Source organism: Ranitomeya imitator, chromosome 4 (assembly GCF_032444005.1).
Source record: "Ranitomeya imitator isolate aRanImi1 chromosome 4, aRanImi1.pri, whole genome shotgun sequence".
In the NCBI taxonomy this organism is placed as follows: Eukaryota; Metazoa; Chordata; class Amphibia; order Anura; family Dendrobatidae; genus Ranitomeya; species Ranitomeya imitator.
In genome coordinates, this window is record NC_091285.1 from 571,970,548 (window position 1) to 571,990,998 (window position 20,451).

General features: G+C 42.9%; 1 protein-coding gene across 1 annotated transcript in view; it reads right to left on the reverse strand.

Annotated features, from left to right (window-relative positions):
• Positions 1-20,451, reverse strand: part of PCSK6 (proprotein convertase subtilisin/kexin type 6) — a 284,049-nt gene that overhangs the window by 58,372 nt on the left and 205,226 nt on the right. Inside the window, exons 8-11 of the mRNA XM_069766332.1 lie at positions 18,920-19,132; positions 6,627-6,727; positions 2,379-2,482; positions 1,605-1,722 (exon numbers count right to left, since the gene is read on the reverse strand). Of these exons, the coding sequence (XP_069622433.1) occupies positions 1,605-1,722; positions 2,379-2,482; positions 6,627-6,727; positions 18,920-19,132 (536 nt within the window). The remainder of the gene's footprint in view (positions 1-1,604; positions 1,723-2,378; positions 2,483-6,626; positions 6,728-18,919; positions 19,133-20,451) is intronic.

The window sequence follows — 20,451 nt, forward strand, 5'->3', positions numbered from 1 at the left end:
ATTGTACCCTACAAGGCGAATAACTCCTGAGAAAAAAAAAAAAAAGACTGCAAGAAAGACTATATTTATAAAGAAAAACTGACAGGGCCACAATTGTGAGCTCCAAATTAACTATTCTTAAAGGAAAACACATAGCGACACATTAACCACTGTATATACATCTAAATTAGAAAGGAAAACGCACCAAATTTGGCAAACTATTTTGCAAATTGTTTCATTCAAGTTTATTCTGAATTCAGACTTTTTTTTCAATGTACTGGATTTCTTTTTGGTTTGCATGTCAGCTTTTACAATTAACTGTATATGTGGTCTGACTTTCTTGTAGTGATTTTTTTTTTTTTTTTAAGTTTCTCCTATGAACTACTCAGTGAAAAACAACAGCACTTTGATGACACAGATCACACACGGATCCACAGAGTGCTACAAGTTTTTTTTCCCATGGACACAATCACTTGGATCAAATTAGGATACGTCTTCACCTTTATTTTTTGCAAAGCATTAGTCTGCATAACAACTAGACATAAGCGTGTACCAATTGAAATTAATGTATCTATGTTCTGACCTCCCCCCTTAAAGGCGTTGTTCACTACTCGCAGAATGCCTTCTCATGACCTAGGTTTTCCCCTTATAAAATAATAACACTTCTATTCACCTCCTGTGCCATTCCAGCGATGTCAGCACTGGTTCTCCCGGGGATAGCATGACATTAGGTCACATGTTCGCAGTGGCCATCGGCGCTGGATTCACACTCATCGCCTATGGAAAAACCACATGCATCTGGAGGAAGTCAGAGCTGCTGCTTCCTTACAATGTATGTCATTCATCCGATGGCAGGGAGAGTGAAGCTGGCGCGGATTGGCCACAGGAAAGCGTCATGCAATCCCCAGGAGAGCCAGTGCCAACATTGTTGGAACGGCACAGATGGGGAATATAATTATTATTTTGCAAGCGGGAAGCACAGAGTTGAGAAGGAGTTGTTCGAGTAGAGGACAATCTCTAATTAACACATATGACAAACACAGACATGTGAATGAGCCATTATTAGTGATGAGCGAATATACTAGTTACTCGAGATTTCTCGAGCACGCTCGAGGGTCCTCCGAGTATTTTTTAGTGCTCGTAGATTTAGTTTTTAGCACCGCAGCGGAATGATTTACATCTGTTAGCCAGCATAAGTACATGTGGGGGTTGCATGGTTGCTAGGGAATCCCCACATGTACTTATGCTGGCTAACAGATGTAAATCATTCATCTGCGGCAATAAAAACTAAAACTCCAAGCACTAAAAATACTCGGAGTACACCCGAGCATGCTCGGGAACTCTCGAGTAACGAGTATATTCGCTCATCACTAGCCATTATGTGTTTAAAATGTGGTTTTCTGCCGCACTAGAAAAACATGGCTCCAGTGGAAAGTGAAATGGTATATGATGAGTAAAAAATATTGTTGCTATGAATTGTTTGACAAAATTCTTTAAAGATGCACTAAATTATAAAGCCTGAGCCACTGAGATCAAATTTTTCGGATCATCAAGTCCAAGCTTTCGCCTCCTTTATGTTTGAAATAAACTATTATAACTCCATATTGACAATTCTAGGCTTTCACCTTGGTCGTCTGTCCGATGCTCCTACACACACATGTTGAGGTGGCACAGTTCTCCACTTCTTCGCCTCAACCACCATCGCATCGGCATCCACCAATCCAAATCCATAGAGATGGCTGACTGAAAAAAATAAAAGTCTGACAATTTCCTTTCTTTGACTGCAAAACACATTAAACCATAAAAATAGAAAGTTGGATAAAACATTTAAAAAGAGGTTTAGCCGGTCTCCGTGCTGTTCTTAACATCAGTAGATAAGGGGAGAGACCGATTTGGTTTTTGGGTACAAAGCTGGAATGAATTCCAGAACGGGACATGTGCTCTACCTTCAATATTATATTCTGTACATATAATATATGGCTTGTATGGCCACACTTACAATGGCTGTGGGAGATTGCTCTCTATAAACATAGCTGGTATCCAATATCCCAGACACCTGCAGCAGGCCAAGGAATGTGCAGTGTTCTTGGTTTTTAGTAACTAAAGCCGACTGCGCCCGCTCCGACCTGCTCAGAGGCCACACATTGAGCACTTTGGAAGAACTGATGTTTTATCAGCTGAAACTTGTGTAACACGGACACGAATGAATAGTTGACTTATGTAAAATACGCTCATTTTGTAAAAATCTGGATCACATTTTTAACCAATTGGATCTTACAAATGAGTTCAATGAAAATCATGCTGAAACAAGAGGCCCAGAGCGAGGGGGGTCTTTGTATGGACAAGGGAATAATAGGGATAGCATATGATGACTGCAGTTCCTGTATTTTGTTTCTGACCTTTACGTCCAGCTCCATTTGTTCTCCAGTCTGGGGCTCTGAGATGGACGGATCGGGAAGTCTTCACCAGTATATGCTGGACATCTCGCCAGTTGAGTGTTGGGCTGCATTACAGAAAAAAAGGGAACAATAAAGTTAGCGAATTTGGAGGTTCTTGGAATGAACTACAAACAAAAGATAGAAAGAAGGACAACACGCAGCCATGTTTTGCTAGCAAGGTCCAAACGTGGATATGCCAAAGCCAAGACCATGCCCCATACTCCGCCCTTTTCTTAAAGTGTGCAAAGCACATATAAAGTTACCCAGTTTGGCCAATATCTGTTTTCTCAAAGGGACACAAAGAAAAGCGAGTCACGTGGTTTCTCACTGCCAGAAGTCATTGTAACATAGTAACATAGTTAGTAAGGCCGAAAAAAGACATTTGTCCATCCAGTTCAGCCTATATTCCATCATAATAAATACCCAGATCTACGTCCTTCTACAGAACCTAATAATTGTATGATACAATATTGTTCTGCTCCAGGAAGACATCCAGGCCTCTCTTGAACCCCTCGACTGAGTTCGCCATCACCACCTCCTCAGGCAAGCAATTCCAGATTCTCACTGCCCTAACAGTAAAGAATCCTCTTCTATGTTGGTGGAAAAACCTTCTCTCCTCCAGACGCAAAGAATGCCCCCTTGTGCCCGTCACCTTCCTTGGTATAAACAGATCCTCAGCGAGATATTTGTATTGTCCCCTTATATACTTATACATGGTTATTAGATCGCCCCTCAGTCGTCTTTTTTCTAGACTAAATAATCCTAATTTCGCTAATCTATCTGGGTATTGTAGTTCTCCCATCCCCTTTATTAATTTTGTTGCCCTCCTTTGTACTCTCTCTAGTTCCATTATATCCTTCCTGAGCACCGGTGCCCAAAACTGGACACAGTACTCCATGTGCGGTCTAACTAGGGATTTGTACAGAGGCAGTATAATGCTCTCATCATGTGTATCCAGACCTCTTTTAATGCACCCCATGATCCGGTTTGCCTTGGCAGCTGCTGCCTGGCACTGGCTGCTCCAGGTAAGTTTATCATTAACTAGGATCCCCAAGTCCTTCTCCCTGTCAGATTTACCCAGTGGTTTCCCGTTCAGTGTGTAATGGTGATATTGATTCCCTCTTCCCATGTGTATAACCTTACATTTATCATTGTTAAACCTCATCTGCCACCTTTCAGCCCAAGTTTCCAACTTATCCAGATCCATCTGTAGCAGAATACTATCTTCTCTTGTATTAACTGCTTTACATAGTTTTGTATCATCTGCAAATATCGATATTTTACTGTGTAAACCTTCAACCAGATCATTAATGAATATGTTGAAGAGAACAGGTCCCAATACTGACCCCTGCGGTACCCCACTGGTCACAGCGACCCAGTTAGAGACTATACCATTTATAACCACCCTCTGCTTTCTATCACTAAGCCAGTTACTAACCCATTTACACACATTTTCCCCCAGACCAAGCATTCTCATTTTGTGTACCAACCTCTTGTGCGGCACGGTATCAAACGCTTTGGAAAAATCGAGATATACCACGTCCAATGACTCACCGTGGTCCAGCCTATAGCTTACCTCTTTATAAAAACTGATTAGATTGGTTTGACAGGAGCGATTTCTCATAAACCCATGCTGATATGGAGTTAAACAGTTATTCTCATTGAGATAATCCAGAATAACATCCCTCAGAAACCCTTCAAATATTTTACCAACAATAGAGGTTAGACTTACTGGCCTATAATTTCCAGGTTCACTTTTAGAGCCCTTTTTGAATATTGGCACCACATTTGCTATGCGCCAGTCCTGCGGAACAGACCCTGTCGCTATAGAGTCACTAAAAATAAGAAATAATGGTTTATCTATTACATTACTTAGTTCTCTTAGTACTCGTGGGTGTATGCCATCCGGACCCGGAGATTTATCTATTTTAATCTTATTTAGCCGGTTTCGCACCTCTTCTTGGGTTAGATTGGTGACCCTTAATATAGGGTTTTCATTGTTTCTTGGGATTTCACCTAGCATTTCATTTTCCACCGTGAATACCGTGGAGAAGAAGGTGTTTAATATGTTAGCTTTTTCCTCGTCATCTTGATTACCATTGTAATCAATGGTAACCTGTGAGAACCTGGCACTAAAGTTTTATTTTTGCTGCAGTGCCACCACAGGAATTACACTGTCTATTGAGATGAATGAGGGGGTCTGTGTAATACACTAACTTGTCAGGCCCCTCAGAGTGAGACACCCTCTCCACCATGGCTAAAAGAGGACTGAACATAAAATTTCCCTCCTCTGAAAACAGAATTTCCTAATAGGAGAATATAAAGGCATCGTCCGCTTTAGAATTCCCATTTTAAAACCTTATAGCAATAGCTGTAATTAGTGGTCAACTATTTATTAAAGTTTAATGCCAAAACCGACCAATAAAAAGCATTACTTGTAGATGATCACTTTTGAAATAAGTCATCATGTTTTACCAACATCATTAATGGGATTGTGTCATCAGAAAATTACCTATAGTTTAAATCCGGTTTTCATGTTACACACTTTCTTTTCTCTCTTTTAAATGAGACAGGATTTCACTGACCGGTTACATCTCTATTCACAGCAGATAATACAGGATTCATTAATCACAATAGGCCACAGCGAGTTTCCACGTCCACCTTGCCTTCACAATGACCTTTGCACATACTGATTAGATGGTTCAATATAAGATTTCAGAGTTTATTCATTGTTGTTAAGACTCTTAACTGGTCAGAAAATCCGCCTGTACATTAAAGGGGTGGTCTGAAGGTCAAATACATTTTAATTTAAGTCCCTGTCTATTTAGTGCAGAAATCGAAATGAATTTCTAAAAAACCTCCACTAAAAAATTCCCTACGGTTCCCTAACTACACAAACTGCTATTGCATTTTTTTTTACTACTTCCTGGCTGATGAAGCTTTGAGTATCCCACTGCATCCTGGGATACTCAAATGAGGCATCATCGGGGGCACTGCTGCAATTTCTGCCCTCTCCCTGAAATGAAGCGTCATCAGTGATGTTTGTTTCGGGGGTAGGGATAGTCCCTACTGCGCGCTGATTTTGTATGATGTGCACAATCACAGCACGCTCTGTTGCCGATTCAGATCAGTGGTTACCGTATGAGTCGGCAACAGAGCAGCGTGCACTGTCAATGCCTGTTGTCAGGATACCCAGCATTCAGAGACCAGTGACATCACTTGCGGGGTGCGCTGGTCTCTTAACACTGAGTATACGGACAAATGCTGCTCTGTTGTCGGCTCACTACTACTGACATGAGCCCGCAACACAGCGGCAGCTATGATTGTGCACATGACACAATGACAGAACGCAGGGACTAGTCCAGCCTCTGAAACAAGCATCACTGATACTTCATTTCAGGGAGGGAGCAGAGTCTGCGACAAAGACCACAACCTCTCCCTGGGACCTCAAGTATCCCAGCAAGCATTGGAATTCACAAACGAAGCGTAATCACACAGGAAATAGAGGAAAAATACAATAGCAGTTAGATAGTTTAGATAGGGAATTTTAGAGAATTTTTTTATTTAAGTAACTAAGACGACCAACTCCCCAAATCAACTTTTCAACAGATATCTGCCTTCGAGTCAACACCATTTAGTCGCCTTCTAATTTTAGAGAATTTTTTTATTTAAGTAACTAAGACGACCAACTCCCCAAATCAACTTTTCAACAGATATCTGCCTTCGAGTCAACACCATTTAGTCGCCTTCTAATTTTAGAGAATTTTTTTATTTAAGTAACTAAGACGACCAACTCCCCAAATCAACTTTTCAACAGATATCTGCCTTCGAGTCAACACCATTTAGTCGCCTTCTAATTTTAGAGAATTTTTTTATTTAAGTAACTAAGACGACCAACTCCCCAAATCAACTTTTCAACAGATATCTGCCTTCGAGTCAACACCATTTAGTCGCCTTCTTTTTAGACTCACAATCTGTAATTTATTAACTAACCAACCAAGGTAAAGATGTTATAACGCAACTGCGAATGGGAGACAGGCAAACTACTTTCAAAGAAAAGCAGAACTTTGTGACTGGGCAATAATTGGGGACAATAAAAACCTGATTTGGCTGGCTAAGTGGTAAGAAAAATTCATCTATACCTACAAAAAAATTTGCAGACCCATTCACAGGATGCGTACACCATGTATCTAGATGCCACCAACTTACTTTGCTTCCAATGCTAAAGCAATAACACCAGCCACCATAGGAGCAGAGACTGAAGTCCCAGTGTGATCATCTGTACATTTCTGTCTGAGATCTGTTGTGACCTACCAATAGAAATTTGTATAATTATCAAGCAGGAATAAGCAAGATGCTAATCAAATTAAAGAGGTTGACCACTATTTTATAGACGATGTCTCAATTTTTTAATTTTTATTCTTGAACCTTCTTAATCATGTGTGTAATGCAACACAAGTGTAATAAAATACCCACCAAGCATGTTCCTCATCACTTTCCAGTACTGCTCTGGTCCCCTTCTGGCCCACCTGACCACTCTTCAGCTTTGCCGGCACGAACTCTGGTGAGATGCTTCTTTTTCAATGTAAATGTATGAGAACCAAACAAGCCCATGTGAGGGGTCAGCTACACAGATTTCAGGTCACGTGGGCCAGAATGGATAACCGGATAACAATCTTAATACACTTACACCACATTACATACATAATAAGCAGAAATTAGGGGAAAACAAACATTTTGTTCAGACATCTTTGGTAAATGTGTTGGGGATATGATTTTCTGGCACATAGTATACAACTATTACAGGTTCTCCTCCTTCACCTGTTAGTACATCCTTTCTCACAGACTGCACAGCTCTCTGGTCTACAAAATGGCGGCTGATGGAGGAGCATGTGACCAAAGCGGTCCATCAGTTTCCTCCAATTGAAAGACTGCTTCCTTTGGAAGTGTTTTTGGTGTTTTTCAAGTGAAAGAAGGGGATCGACAGATCTGCTCACATATTCCTCCATCAGCAGCCATTTTGCAAAAAGGAGATCTGTGCAGTTTGTGAGGCTGACTAATGTTTCAAAGTATAGGAGGTGAACCTATAATCTACTATATAATTGTCTAAGGGTCACTTCCATCTGTCTGTCTGTCTTTCTTTCTGTCACGGATATTCATTGGTCGCGGCCTCTGTGTCATGGAAATACAAGTCGCTGATTGGTCGTGGCAATGGTTGTGGGCGTTTTGCCACGACAAATCAGCGACGGGCACAGTCCGGCGGCAACATGGCCACTCCTTCCTCCCCGCAGTGAGTGCCCGCTCCAAACTCCCCTACAGTCAGCGCTCACACAGGGTTAATGGCAGCGCTAATGGACCACGTTATGCCGCGGTGTAACGCACTCCATTAACGCTTCTATTAACCCTGTGTTACCAACGTTTTTACTATTGATGCTGCCTATGCAGCATCAATAGTAAAAAAAAAATCTAATGTTAAAAAAAAATAAAAATAAAATCATCATATACTCACCTTCCGGCGCCTTTCCCGCTCCTCGCGACGCTCCGGTAACCGGTCCATGCATTGCGATCTCGCGAGAGGATGACGTAGCGGTCTCGCGAGACCGCTACTTCATCTTCTCGCGAGACCGCAATGCACTCTTGAGACCGGAGCTCGTGAGGAGCGTCGGTAAACGCTTCCTGGATCCAAGGGCCAACGGAAGGGGAGTATATAACTATTTTTTATTTTAATTCTTTTTAACAGGGATATGATGCCCACATTGCTATATACTACGCGGGCTGGGCTATATACTACGCGGGCTGGGCAATATACTACGCGGGCTGGGCAATATACTACGCGGGCTGGGCAATATACTACGCGGGCTGGGCAATATACTACGCGGGCTGGGCAATATACTACGCGGGCTGGGCAATATACTACGCGGGCTGGGCAATATACTACGCGGGCTGGGCAATATACTACGCGGGCTGGGCAATATACTACGCGGGCTGGGCAATATACTACGCGGGCTGGGCAATATACTACGCGGGCTGGGCAATATACTACGCGGGCTGGGCAATATACTACGCGGGCTGGGCAATATACTACGCGGGCTGGGCAATATACTACGCGGGCTGGGCAATATACTACGCGGCTGGGCAATATACTACGCGGCTGGGCAATATACTACGCGGCTGAGCAATATACTACGTGGCTGGGCAATATACTACGTGACTGGGCAATATACTATGTGGACATGCATATTCTAGAATACCCGATGCGTTAGAATCGGGCCACCATCTAGTACTTCTATATTAAGCAATGTCACAAAATTCACACTTATTAAATGAAAGTGGCCAACTCCAATGACTATGTTCTTAATTTACATTGATGAAAAAAAGTTCTAGAAATTACCAAGCACCACCCTGAATAGGCCAAAAGGTTGGATTAACATTGCACATTTGTACACTGAAATACTACAGCACTATGGAAACATCATGGCTTTAACAAACCTCACAATGTAAAAAAACAATAATACAACATGGGGCAGGTTTTATCCATTGCAATGAAGTATGTGGAATCCACTGTAACAATTGAATTTTAGCTTTTTAGCAACTGGAGAATTTTAAGGCTATGTGCACATGTTCAGGATTTCTTGCAGAAATTTCCTGAGCAAAACAGGACATTTTCTGCAAGAAATCCACACGCGTTTTTTGCACGTTTTTTTCCAGAGCTTCCCCAATGCATCAAATAGTCGGAAAAACGCAAAAAATCTGCAAAATTATTTAACATTCCGCGTGTTTTTCCACAATGCGTTTTTTTTCGCGGAAAGAACCGCATCATGTGCACAAAAATAGCGGAATGCATTCTAAACGATGGGATGCATAACGTATGCGTTTTTATAGTGAAAAAAATGGGAAAAAATATGTGAAAAATCCGCAACGTGTGCACACAGCCTTACAGTTTTGCTAAGACCTTTGGCAGCTCCTTTATTTCCCTATGGAAATAACATTGCAAGGACCTTTGAGACCATGACTTGTATATGTCCATCCATGATTTTTTCTTTTGGGGGGGAAAAAAAAAAAATCACTTATGAAGGCGCAACACCTTTACTATAAATCATGTCTGTCTCCATGCGGCTATAGAGTTGTAGGTAACCTTAGATAACATCTAGAAAATTAATTAATGAAAAGATGTATTAATTTGAAACTGACCGTTGCTTGCTGGCATATGTATCATAGAGCAGGGGTCCCCGATCTGTGGCTCGCGGGCCCAAATTGTGTTGCTCGTGATCCTTTGTCAACTTGGTGTATTAGGACCAGGTCTAGCAAACAGCCAAGAGGAGAAGGTCTCCAGATAGTGACTTTTCTGTGTAATGATAATGACGCACAGAGCAGATCTGAGTGTGCACACACTGACCCATGGGGGTGGAGAGATAAATATGGTGAGCTGGAAATAGGATGATGCTGGGAGTGCTTGAAGCTGGATACGTGTGGTGGAAGTGCTTGATGCAGGAATACCAAATGGGGCTAATATAAGTATGCTACTTATAAGACAGGGCAGAAAAGGGCATCAGTGATTTCTGTAGGGGAAGCTTTGGCTGTCATACAGGAAATGGGGGGCTCTGGGTGTCACTACTCGCAGGGCTCTGGATGTGTCCAACCATCTGTCAGAGCTGAATGTGGCTCCTTGGTTAAGAAAGGTTGGGGACCACCAATTTGGAGGAGGATTACTCCTGCATCAAAGTGGTAGAGATCATTTCTGCAGCTCTTGCTTACTTTTATTGAACTTTATACAAGTGCAAGTCTGCACATTGCGATCATCACTGCAATTAGTAGTGAAGACATGGAAGCAGGCTCGAGTCTTTGTAAGAATAATCAATAGGACGATTGCATACAGATACTACACATGAAGCATTTACTTTAATTCTCCGGCACAACAAGTTTACAAAACTCATGTCCTCCTTTGTGGAAGAAGGCCCTTCAGACCCCTCTGTAGTCCTAGACCTAGGGGTGACTCCTACCTCAGAGCACCTATAGTTCTGTTCCTGGGCAACACAAATAATTAGAACAGAGGGTGAAGATTCCCCCTTGGAGGATGCGCTTTGTAGTTTCACCTGATAAGTTTGCCTAAATGAATAGTGTACTTTCTGACAATTTGATATCGTTTGATATGATACACCGAATCTGCAAATCATATGCAAAAATGTTCTCCCTCCCAAAAAGTTACTTCAAAGTGCTAGCCATTATATGTTTCTTTTCTGTCGACTGCCTGTTAAGTGTAATCCATCTCAGCAGGAGACAGATACGGTACAATACAGGAAGCAGATCTCCATTTGTTTGCTACTACTTTTGCCCGTCAAGCTGCAGAAAAACCTAACAGAGGCAAGATTTCAGTTTGTTGCATTCCTGTTCATACCGATAAGGCTACGTTCACATTTGCGTTACTGGGCGCAGCATTGTCGACGCATACCGACGCATGCGTCATGTGCTCCTATCTTTAACATGGGGGGCGCATGGACATGCGCCGGTATGCGTTATTCTGCGTTTTACGACGCATGCGTCATATAGACCCACAAGACAGGGCGAAGAGGACGCTACTTGTAGCGTTTTCCCTGCGCCGAAAAGTCTTGATCAATAGGGTCTTATGACAACGCATGCATCGCAAAACGCAGCGTTGTGTATTTGCGTTGTTGGTTGCGTTGCGTCGCCGACGCTGCGCCCAACAACGCAAATGTGAACGTAGCCTAAGGAAAAGGAAGTTCCTGCCCTTATAGTGCTGGTAGAATGCTAATGTAGAATTGTTCACTTGAAAATTACGAGAACAAGGGCAGTACTTTAACATATTATATTGGTATGTGTAGTCTAGTTTAGCCCATGCTTGTCTAGAAGAACAGTTACATTTGCATCTTTAATATAGGACCCATACCAGTGTTCTTATTTTCTTTATAACCTAAGTATCAAAACAACATTCGTATAATCTATAGTTCCATATTACATTTTTTTTTCTAGAGTGCACATCTTTTGGGTGCCATCAATATTTGTCAATTCAGTGATGGCCTACTGGTACCATGGAGGGCAGCAATTGCTATAAGGCTGCTTTCTCAAAGCCATAGGTTCAACCTGCAGTGCTTATCCAAGCATCTTACCAAGATTAAAGATCGGAAGCATAAGCCTGCTGGGTTTCCCAAAATGCTTTGCAAGCATCATTGATAATTTAGTCCACAAGAGCCCACATTACCCATCTGTGATTAATACAAACAGTAATGACTGCACCTGCTCGAGTAGCGATTCATACTCAATCCAGCGCAATCACGGCCTATGCATATTTTATAAATGTGGCAAACCTATGTATTTTCCCGAAGCATAATGCTCCCAAGTCCATAAAATTTTGACTTCAGAGATGCACATAGCACATTCAAAGGGGTTTACAAAAACAGCGCTCTTGTTTCATTAATGATTTATAAGGCGGCTCAGGTTATTTTGGAACTCACGCTGGGTTTTTTCTCTTAGGGCGAAGTTGTGCCTTATAAAACATACGGGATCATGTTGCATATTAATTGCACAATTACAGCACAAGTTTGACAGTAAAATCCTTCAACTATTTGCTACTTTTTCGTCTCCTAACTATTAAACTCGTGAATCGTCTGCAACGGTAAGAAAACAAAAACATTAAATGGCCGAGTGCTTTCTGCCGTTTAACGCCTCCTTTGGTATATAAGAAGCACATTTAAAGGCGAGACATTTATCTGAAGTCATAAATACATAGAATTAAGGCATGAACCTGAAATACCAGGTAGATTAATTATCGCACTCTCTCAGCATCCTTCCACCCAATTAGTGAGGCAGAGAGTCTGTCCTTTAATATTTAAATGGAAATATCCAGCACCGCCGTGAACATACTTTACAAATTGTAAATGGGTAATTGGATGTCAGTCCAGCTGCAAGAATATCGAAAGATAGATTGAGGATCTTTTCAAGTCATTAGCCAAGTGGTGAAAATAAATAAAACAAGTGAAGAATTTCCTTCTCCATAATGTCATCACTTGTTATTGCCATGCTGCTCAAAACTCAAAGAGCGGAAAAAGCTTTAGCGCACCAAGCTTCACAAGGAAACTAGTTTTTATGTCAATGGTCAAATGCAGCAAAGTGCACAAAATTGGACTGGAAATGGTGACACTAACAAAACAACTTTGTGTTGTCATTGAAGAAAAGATTACAAATAGTAGCCCTGTAATGGCATGATTAAGTGACCTGGGTTTGGGGGTTAACTGATGTTAGGGTTTTTTTTGGCTTCGGGGACAAGAACTTACTAACAAACTACCGTACCTGTTCTGCCTATGATGAGGTGTTCTGGCTAAGGCTTCGGCAACATTTGACCGCACGTCAACAGATCATCTCTTTCATTTCCTATGTGCTCTGTGGACGGTGTGTCAGTGTCAACGTCATGTTTACTGACAGCTGGCTCCCCACAGTTAGGCAGCAGGGAGTCAGTTGTTCATCAGGGACACCTTGTTGACAGAGTAGAACTAAAGGGAAGCTGCTCTTTTGACATGACGTCATTGGAAGCAGCAGAATCACCGGCAGTAGTGGTTCATGTCCACTCTGAGCCAGAAGAGACTGGTGCAGAACACGAAAGGATCTTTCAAATTCAAAGCAAATCGGAGGCAAAATCCTGAGGGGTCTTTTTTTTACTTACTGTAAGGTTTCAGTCCTAGTTCCTCTTTTTCCATACACAGAAACAATTTGACAAACTATCAGCAGATTTGTCAGTCACTACCATTTCTACACTGATGACACTCAATAATAGACAAATTTATACAAAACACCAGTGACTGACTATCCACTATTTCAATTAACAGGTCCTCTTGATCTGAAACCCTCTTGATCTGAAACCGAATATTTCCAAAACTGTACAGTTCATATTCCCTCCCTCTACTTACCCATCTAAGCCTGATGGTTCAATTTCTGCGTCTGATGCTACTGTAACTTACAGGCAGCATGCCCACTATTTTAAGATTATATTTGACAGTTTATTCTTCCTTACTTATATGCAATCACTCAGTCATGTCACCTGCACCATGAAAACAATCTCCAAAATTTGTCTTCTTACCATTAAAATGGCAAAATCTTTTACGGTCGCTCTGATTCATTCCAGTCTTGACCACTACAACTCAATACTAAATTTGTCTTCCTCCACTCCCCTCTTTAATCTATCCTGAATTCAGAAGCCAGGCCCATACGTGTATCCAGCCACTACACCGATGCCCTCACCCTGCACCAGTCATTGCACTGGTTTCCTATTCACTTCAAGCTTATCACTCATCCACAAAGCTCTCCACACTGCTGCACCCCTCTACATTGGCTCTCTGATCTCAATTCTGCTTATGAGCCACCATCCTCCATTATCTGAACCATACACCAACATATTTTTTTTTGTCTTGCATGAACTTTCTAGACCATACCACCTGAGACTACTAGATTAATTTCCAGTGTCTACAGTTTTAAGTGTGCTCTAAAAATACATCTTATCACATCACTTCACTAGCCTACCTATTCTCACATTTTGACTCAGAATCCAGTCCTTTCATATGTTTCCTACCTTGTAAATGCACTCAGAATCACTTTATATCTGTATATACACAAGGTATACAGATACTGACTGGTGTCCAGTTCATGCAGCTTTCCAGGTATATCCTTATTTTAAAAAATGGCTGGACAATACAAAACCCATTTTTTTATGTTTCACATCCCCCCTCCCCCCCATCTCCTCATAGATTGTAAATTGCAGCAAGGTCCACAATCCTCTTGTGTGATTGGTTACCCTATAATTTCTGATATTGTTTGTATATGTACATATTGAATTGTACAGCGTTGATGAAAAAGATTTGCTATATGAATAAAAATTATTGTATCGTGGATTCTATGTGTTTTTACAATTAATCCACAGCATAGTAGGCATACTGCAGATTAAAAAAAATATGTATTTTCAATTTTATATTTCCATGAGGACTTCTGAAAATAAAATACATATGTATTGCACTGTAAAAGGGTGACTTTTGTGCAAATTCTACAGAGCCACAGATCCACCATGTCTGTTGGGCCAGAACAAGGTATTTTGGCGCCCTTGGCAGATTAGGATCTCTTGTTGCACCCCCTTCCCCCCCACGTGCGGTGCCCGTCCACCCGCAGACACTGCAGTGCCCTCCCTCCTGCTAACAGGTCGGCTCACGAAAGACTCAGTGACTGATGAGCGATGAGGTCAGGAATCCATACAGAAGACTTCGGCATTCCCACAAAAATGATTTCACATGCTACGTCTTGGAAAAACGCACCGCAGGTCAGTTCATGCAGCATAAAAAAAGAAGCAAAAAAGAAGCACAGTGGGCATGAGATTGCAGCGTTTTGGATTCTGTGAAAATACGCTGCATCCAGAACGCTAGTGACTGAGCAATTGTATGTACCCTTAGGGTGCTTTCACATTGCGTCTAGGGTCCATTCGTTGGCCCTGTCGGGGCTTACTTGCAAACCACCAGCAAAACGGGATTTGGACGTATGTGCCGATGGGGCAATAGACTGCAATGATGCAAACGTGTGTTTTGTCTTACATCACTTTTAGGAGTGTACGGTCACCTACAGGAGGCGGACACTCAGACGTAGTAGACTGCATCTGAGTATATGCTATGCCTCCTATAGGTGTACACTCCCGAAGAGGATGCATGGCAGAGCACACATTTGCTGTCATCATTGCAGTCTATTGCCCCATCAGCAAATAAGTCCAAACCTAGTTCTGCGGGGGGTTCGAACATAAGCCCAGATGGGGCCACCGAACGTGACCCTAGACGCAGTGTGAAAGTACCCTTATGGTCTATCAATTCGTGGATTGGCAGTGGCTGCACTGCAATGGAAAGAAAGGTGATTGATGACGCTGAAACAGACTTGAAAAAAATAGTATACAGAATAGATCATCAGTCAGTGGTGCAGCACTGCTGCCTAATGCTAAGGAAAAGCAGCACCATTAACTGCACTAGGGCAGCATTAATTCTGAGTGACACCTCCCGGGTGTCTGCAGCTGCCGCTGGCCTGGTGCCCATGGTTTCTACTGACTAAACCTTTGTGTAGAGTAGTCAGTGTTGGAAACCGTCAGTATGTTGGTTTAGTAATGTATTAATCTACACCAGCACGCACTGTCACTCAGTGCTGGGACCTTATTAACCTGATGCGCTCATCAGCGCTGTCATCATAACTGCTGAACATCAATATTGAATACTTCGTTATATCAAAGGAAAAAAACCTGAATGAATCTTCAACACCAGCAGCAGTGTCACGCTGTCAGCTGGCTACTTTTTAACCTGTTGTGCTCATCAGAGCTCCTGTCATCACTCATCAGAGCTGCCATCAGAGCTCCAGTCATTACTCATCAAAGCTGTCACCTGTGCTGTCATCACTCATCAGAGCTGTCATCACTGAGGACAGATCTGATGACAGCTCTGGTGAGTGATGACTGCATGCTGATGACTCATCAGCGCTGTCATCAGCAATGTCATGAGCACTGCTGCTACGTTCAGTCTTGTAATATGTGGGGCATCAATGACCTTTGCATGTTTGTTTGACTTTAAACCCCTTTCTGACGTTGACCGTAATAGTACACCCATATCAGAATCCCTCCCTTTGATGTGGGCTCCAGCGCTGAGCCCACATCTTAACTGGCACATGCCAGCGGTTTTGAACAGCTGACATGTGCCTCTAACAGCCACGGGTGGAATTGCGATCTACCCGCAACTTAACCCGATAAATGCCACTGTTAATCTCTGACAGCCGCTTCTGTAAAACACGCCGGAAATCCCACCCATCGGTGACCCCATCACATTATCGTTGGTAACCGATGGGTTGGCATGACAACTAGAGGTCTCCAGCAAACCTCTATGGTTGTCACTGCCGGATTACTAGGAGCGCCACCCTCGCCTCTATGTAAGAGCCGATCAAAGTACTGCAGCTTCTAGTCTCCCATGGAGACTATTGAAGCATGCAAAAAGAAAAAATTTTTTTTGCTGTCTATGAACTCGTATTTACCTGGAAAATCATAATGGCAGGTCAGTTTGAGACTTTAGTTAACATGGTAAAAACACAAAAACCCAAAACACAACTGTGGAATTAAACCTTTCTTTTTTTGCATTTTCACCGCACTTGGAATTTTTTTTCCACTTTCCAATAATGTCATTCAAAAGTACAACTCGTTCCCCAAAAAACAAGCCCTCACATGGCCATTTTGACCAAAAATAGGGATTTTTGTGTTACTCACCGTAAAATCCTTTTCTCCGAGACGTTCATTGGGGGACACAGGACTGTGGGTGTATGCTACTACCGCCAGGAGGCTGACACTAAGTAAACAAAAAAAGGTTTAGCTCCTCCTCCGTCATATACACCCTGACACTGGCCGAAGGCGAACCCAGTTTGGTGCAAAAAGCACCTCACCTCACAGAGACGATTACTCTGGGCATGTGGAAAAGCGGACCAACAGGCTACACATGCGGTATATAAAACCGTGTGAGACTTGATCTTTCTAGACATGGTGACCCTGCTGATACTATAAACAGCGTTTTAGATAGGCTTCAGGAAACAGATATGGCAGCTGTCAGGCTGTGGGGAGTAGCACTTACCCCAGTCCTGTGTCCCCGTTTGTCCTGTGGAACCTCACAGGGCGACGCAATCGCGCTGTTCCTTTAAAAAGGAGTGCTTCCTTGGTGGGTGATCCCGCCGGAAATGGCGGCTTTTTCAGCCCGCGGCCTATGGGGATCGGACCTAAATATTTCCCCCACGTTCACTGCAGGGTTGCGGGAGGCGGGGCCTACAGCCGATGACGCGGCCGTAAGGGGCAGGGCTTCTGCCCGCGGCCTAACACGGCGGAAGCCGGGCCTATATTTTTCTCCCCCCAGCGTTCCCACAGGGAGAGGGAGGCGGGATCCGCCGGCTGATGACGTGACCGGAAGGGGCGGGACTTCCACGGGCGGCCTGACTCGGCAGACGCTGGGAGCAAAATTTACCTGGGACCTGCACGAGGATGAAGGGGGCGATCAGGCGCCGGGATCCCCGCAGAGTGGCGCTGCCAACGGCAGAAAAAAATCCAGGGATGCGTTCTGCTGCAGGAACCCTCCCAGCCCCCCACCACGCGATGGAGCTTAAGGTCAGGGGGGCTATTTGAAAGGACGGTGCAGGCACACCAACTCCATCTTCCCTTCAGGGGATGAGGAGAGGGACCGTCCGCCTCCATCAACGCTGTCTGAGCATTGGTGATGCAGTGGAGGCCGCACGAACAGTCCATATGCACCTGTACAGCCTAAGGTTTCGTTACCTTAGGGTGGTCAGGGCAGAGTCCGGCAAGGGGTCCCACTTTGCGGGAGAGGATACGTGGAGGTGACACTCCACGTGCTCGCCCGTTGTTGGTTTGGGGAGATCGGACCCGTTTAAAAGGGTCTGTCACCCCTATCTCATTTCCAATGTGAAGAGGAAAAATATGGAGAGCAAGGAAACCAGACTTGTGCCTCCTTCAGACACTAAGCATAAACTGGGTTTGCCTTCGGCCAGTGTCAGGGTGTATACGACGGAGGAGGAGCTAAACCTTCTTTTATGTTTACTTAGTGTCAGCCTCCTGGTGGCAGTAGTATACACCCACAGTCCTGTGTCCCCCAATGAGGCGAAGGAGAAAATAAAGTTCTGGCTCTGGGAAGAAGGGGAGCAAAAAACAAAAACGCAAAAATGGAAAATGGCTCGGGGGTTAAAAAGGTTAAACCCGATATCCACAGCTGCCTACATACTGCGTCAGACTGGTGTACAAGAGCCCACCAGAAACATTGATTCTGGGGGCCCCATTATCTACAGGCAAATATTATTGGTCGGGGATAGAGGATAATATGTGGTTTGTAGTTTCTCTTTTATGTAATTTGAATCTATGCTTTAAAAAAAATAATAAAATGTGTGTATGCTGATGCTGGATGTTGCTTTTTAGCTGCATATATTGCATGAAGTGTACTGTGGCAAGCACAGTTACCAGTTCTCCTGCGGGCCAGTCTGAGCCTGCCTGCAGAGTAGTATGGTGCAGGATAAATCCTCTACAAGTCAAATTCATTTATGAACCTTTATGGCACATCCTACCATGTATAAACATTTTTTTTTTAAAAAAGGTTGGTTTTCCAAACACAACCCTTGTATATACCCTGCTAAGTTACATGGATGTCTGAGGTGGCCCATCAGAGGTGAATCACAATAACCCCACTTTACAATTATCTTTGGGATATTGCAGATGGTCTTACATTGTATTATCACATGTGGGCTAATCTTGCCCACTAACACATGGGCTGGTTGGATTTTCTAAAGTTCGAGCCATTCTGCTGTCTCAATGGAAAGGAGCTGTCATACAACCCAAGTATAAGTCTCCTTAATAGAGTATGAAACCAATACAGTAAAAGGTAGGGGTTACTTAGGGTTCTTACAAGTAGATTTTTAGACCATAGTCCAACACTACTTACTATTTTCCTCTCATAAAAGGTACCGCTGCTGTAGGTTGTAGCCAGAGTAGATGCGCACTCTTCCAAGTACCATGGTTTGTATCCATTTTCAGTAGTGCTGCTAATGGAGATTGTAAAGATGCTGTTGGTATATCCATCACAGGAGCAGTAGTCTCCTTCACGACCACCATTCCCAGAGGCCCAGACAAAGATGGAGCCCAATCCTTTACGACCCTATAAGCAAAATCATTATTTCAGTTAAAGGAACCACTAAATGGACAGATATTCAACAAGATGTGATAGATTCATTTTTCTCATTGCCCTGTATGAATATGTGAAGATTTTGTCATTAATATTAGCTGATGCTTTAAAAGAAGAAAAAAAAAGAAAAAAGACTTTCACAATCCTGTCAACGCCATTCTGTCTGAGCTACGTCCCGGAAGAGCGAATAAAGGATGGTCGGATGGAGCAAGAGTTTAGATGTGGCTCAATGCCAGGGTTCTCCTGAGCAATCGGGATAAATACTAGTCCAGTACAGCTGCAGATTCATTCTCCATTGAGGATTGACAACTTGGGACCCTGATGGCTTACCTAAAACCTAAACTAATGGCTGGCCTGATGCATTATCAAATCGCAACAGTATGTGACACGCGTGTCAGCTGTTCACGCCCTTACCATATGGGCTCATGTAATGGAAAATGTTTTATTAAGTCATGCCATAACTAGAAAAACCATTAGTCATGTATTTCCCTGTGCACCAACAGAATATAATTGCTGCTCAATGCTGACTAGATGGTGTAAGCTCTAAACAAGGAACACAAAAGGCAGTATTAACCCTAAAACACCTATAGAAAGCTAGAAAACAATTTATAGAAAAAAAATTGGTACACGCAATAGACGGTACACTATAAGCCAGGTATTGCATTTTGAAGACTAGGTTATGACATGTCCATAGTGTCATGGCACAGAGCAACACTACAGCATTGAAAAACCTGAAGCAAGCATTGCAACTTTGGTCCGATTGTCACTGTGGTTATTCCTTGAAGACGCAGTTCTTAGAAGTGAGCCAAGAACTCCTTATGTAAGAAAACGCCACATGCGCCACAAAGATGTAACTGGTATAGTGTCTTTGAGCACTGCTAGGTTTCTTAACTTTTAAATAATTTTCAAATGTGTTTTTCTTAAGAGAACAGAAATAAAATGACAAGTGGGAAAAAAAAGTTGCACAATCTGATGTCATAAGTCAGGTAAAATTGATCTGTCAGCAACATAATATTCAAAATAAAATTATTACACCAGCTTGGCGGTTAGAAATGTCACTGAAGTCCAGGGCGCGAACTTCACTGGGGACAACATCTGCATGCAGTTTGTACATTCTCCCTGTTTTTGCATGCATTTCCTCCCACGCTTCAAAAACATCCTGAAGTGTGGGAGGAATTGGCTTCTATTGGAGCTGTCCCTTGTGTATTGCCCAAAATAGATAGGGAACATTTATGTTTAATTGGGGACAGGGTTGACAATCTCTGTAGAGCGCTGTGAAATATTCTTGTGTA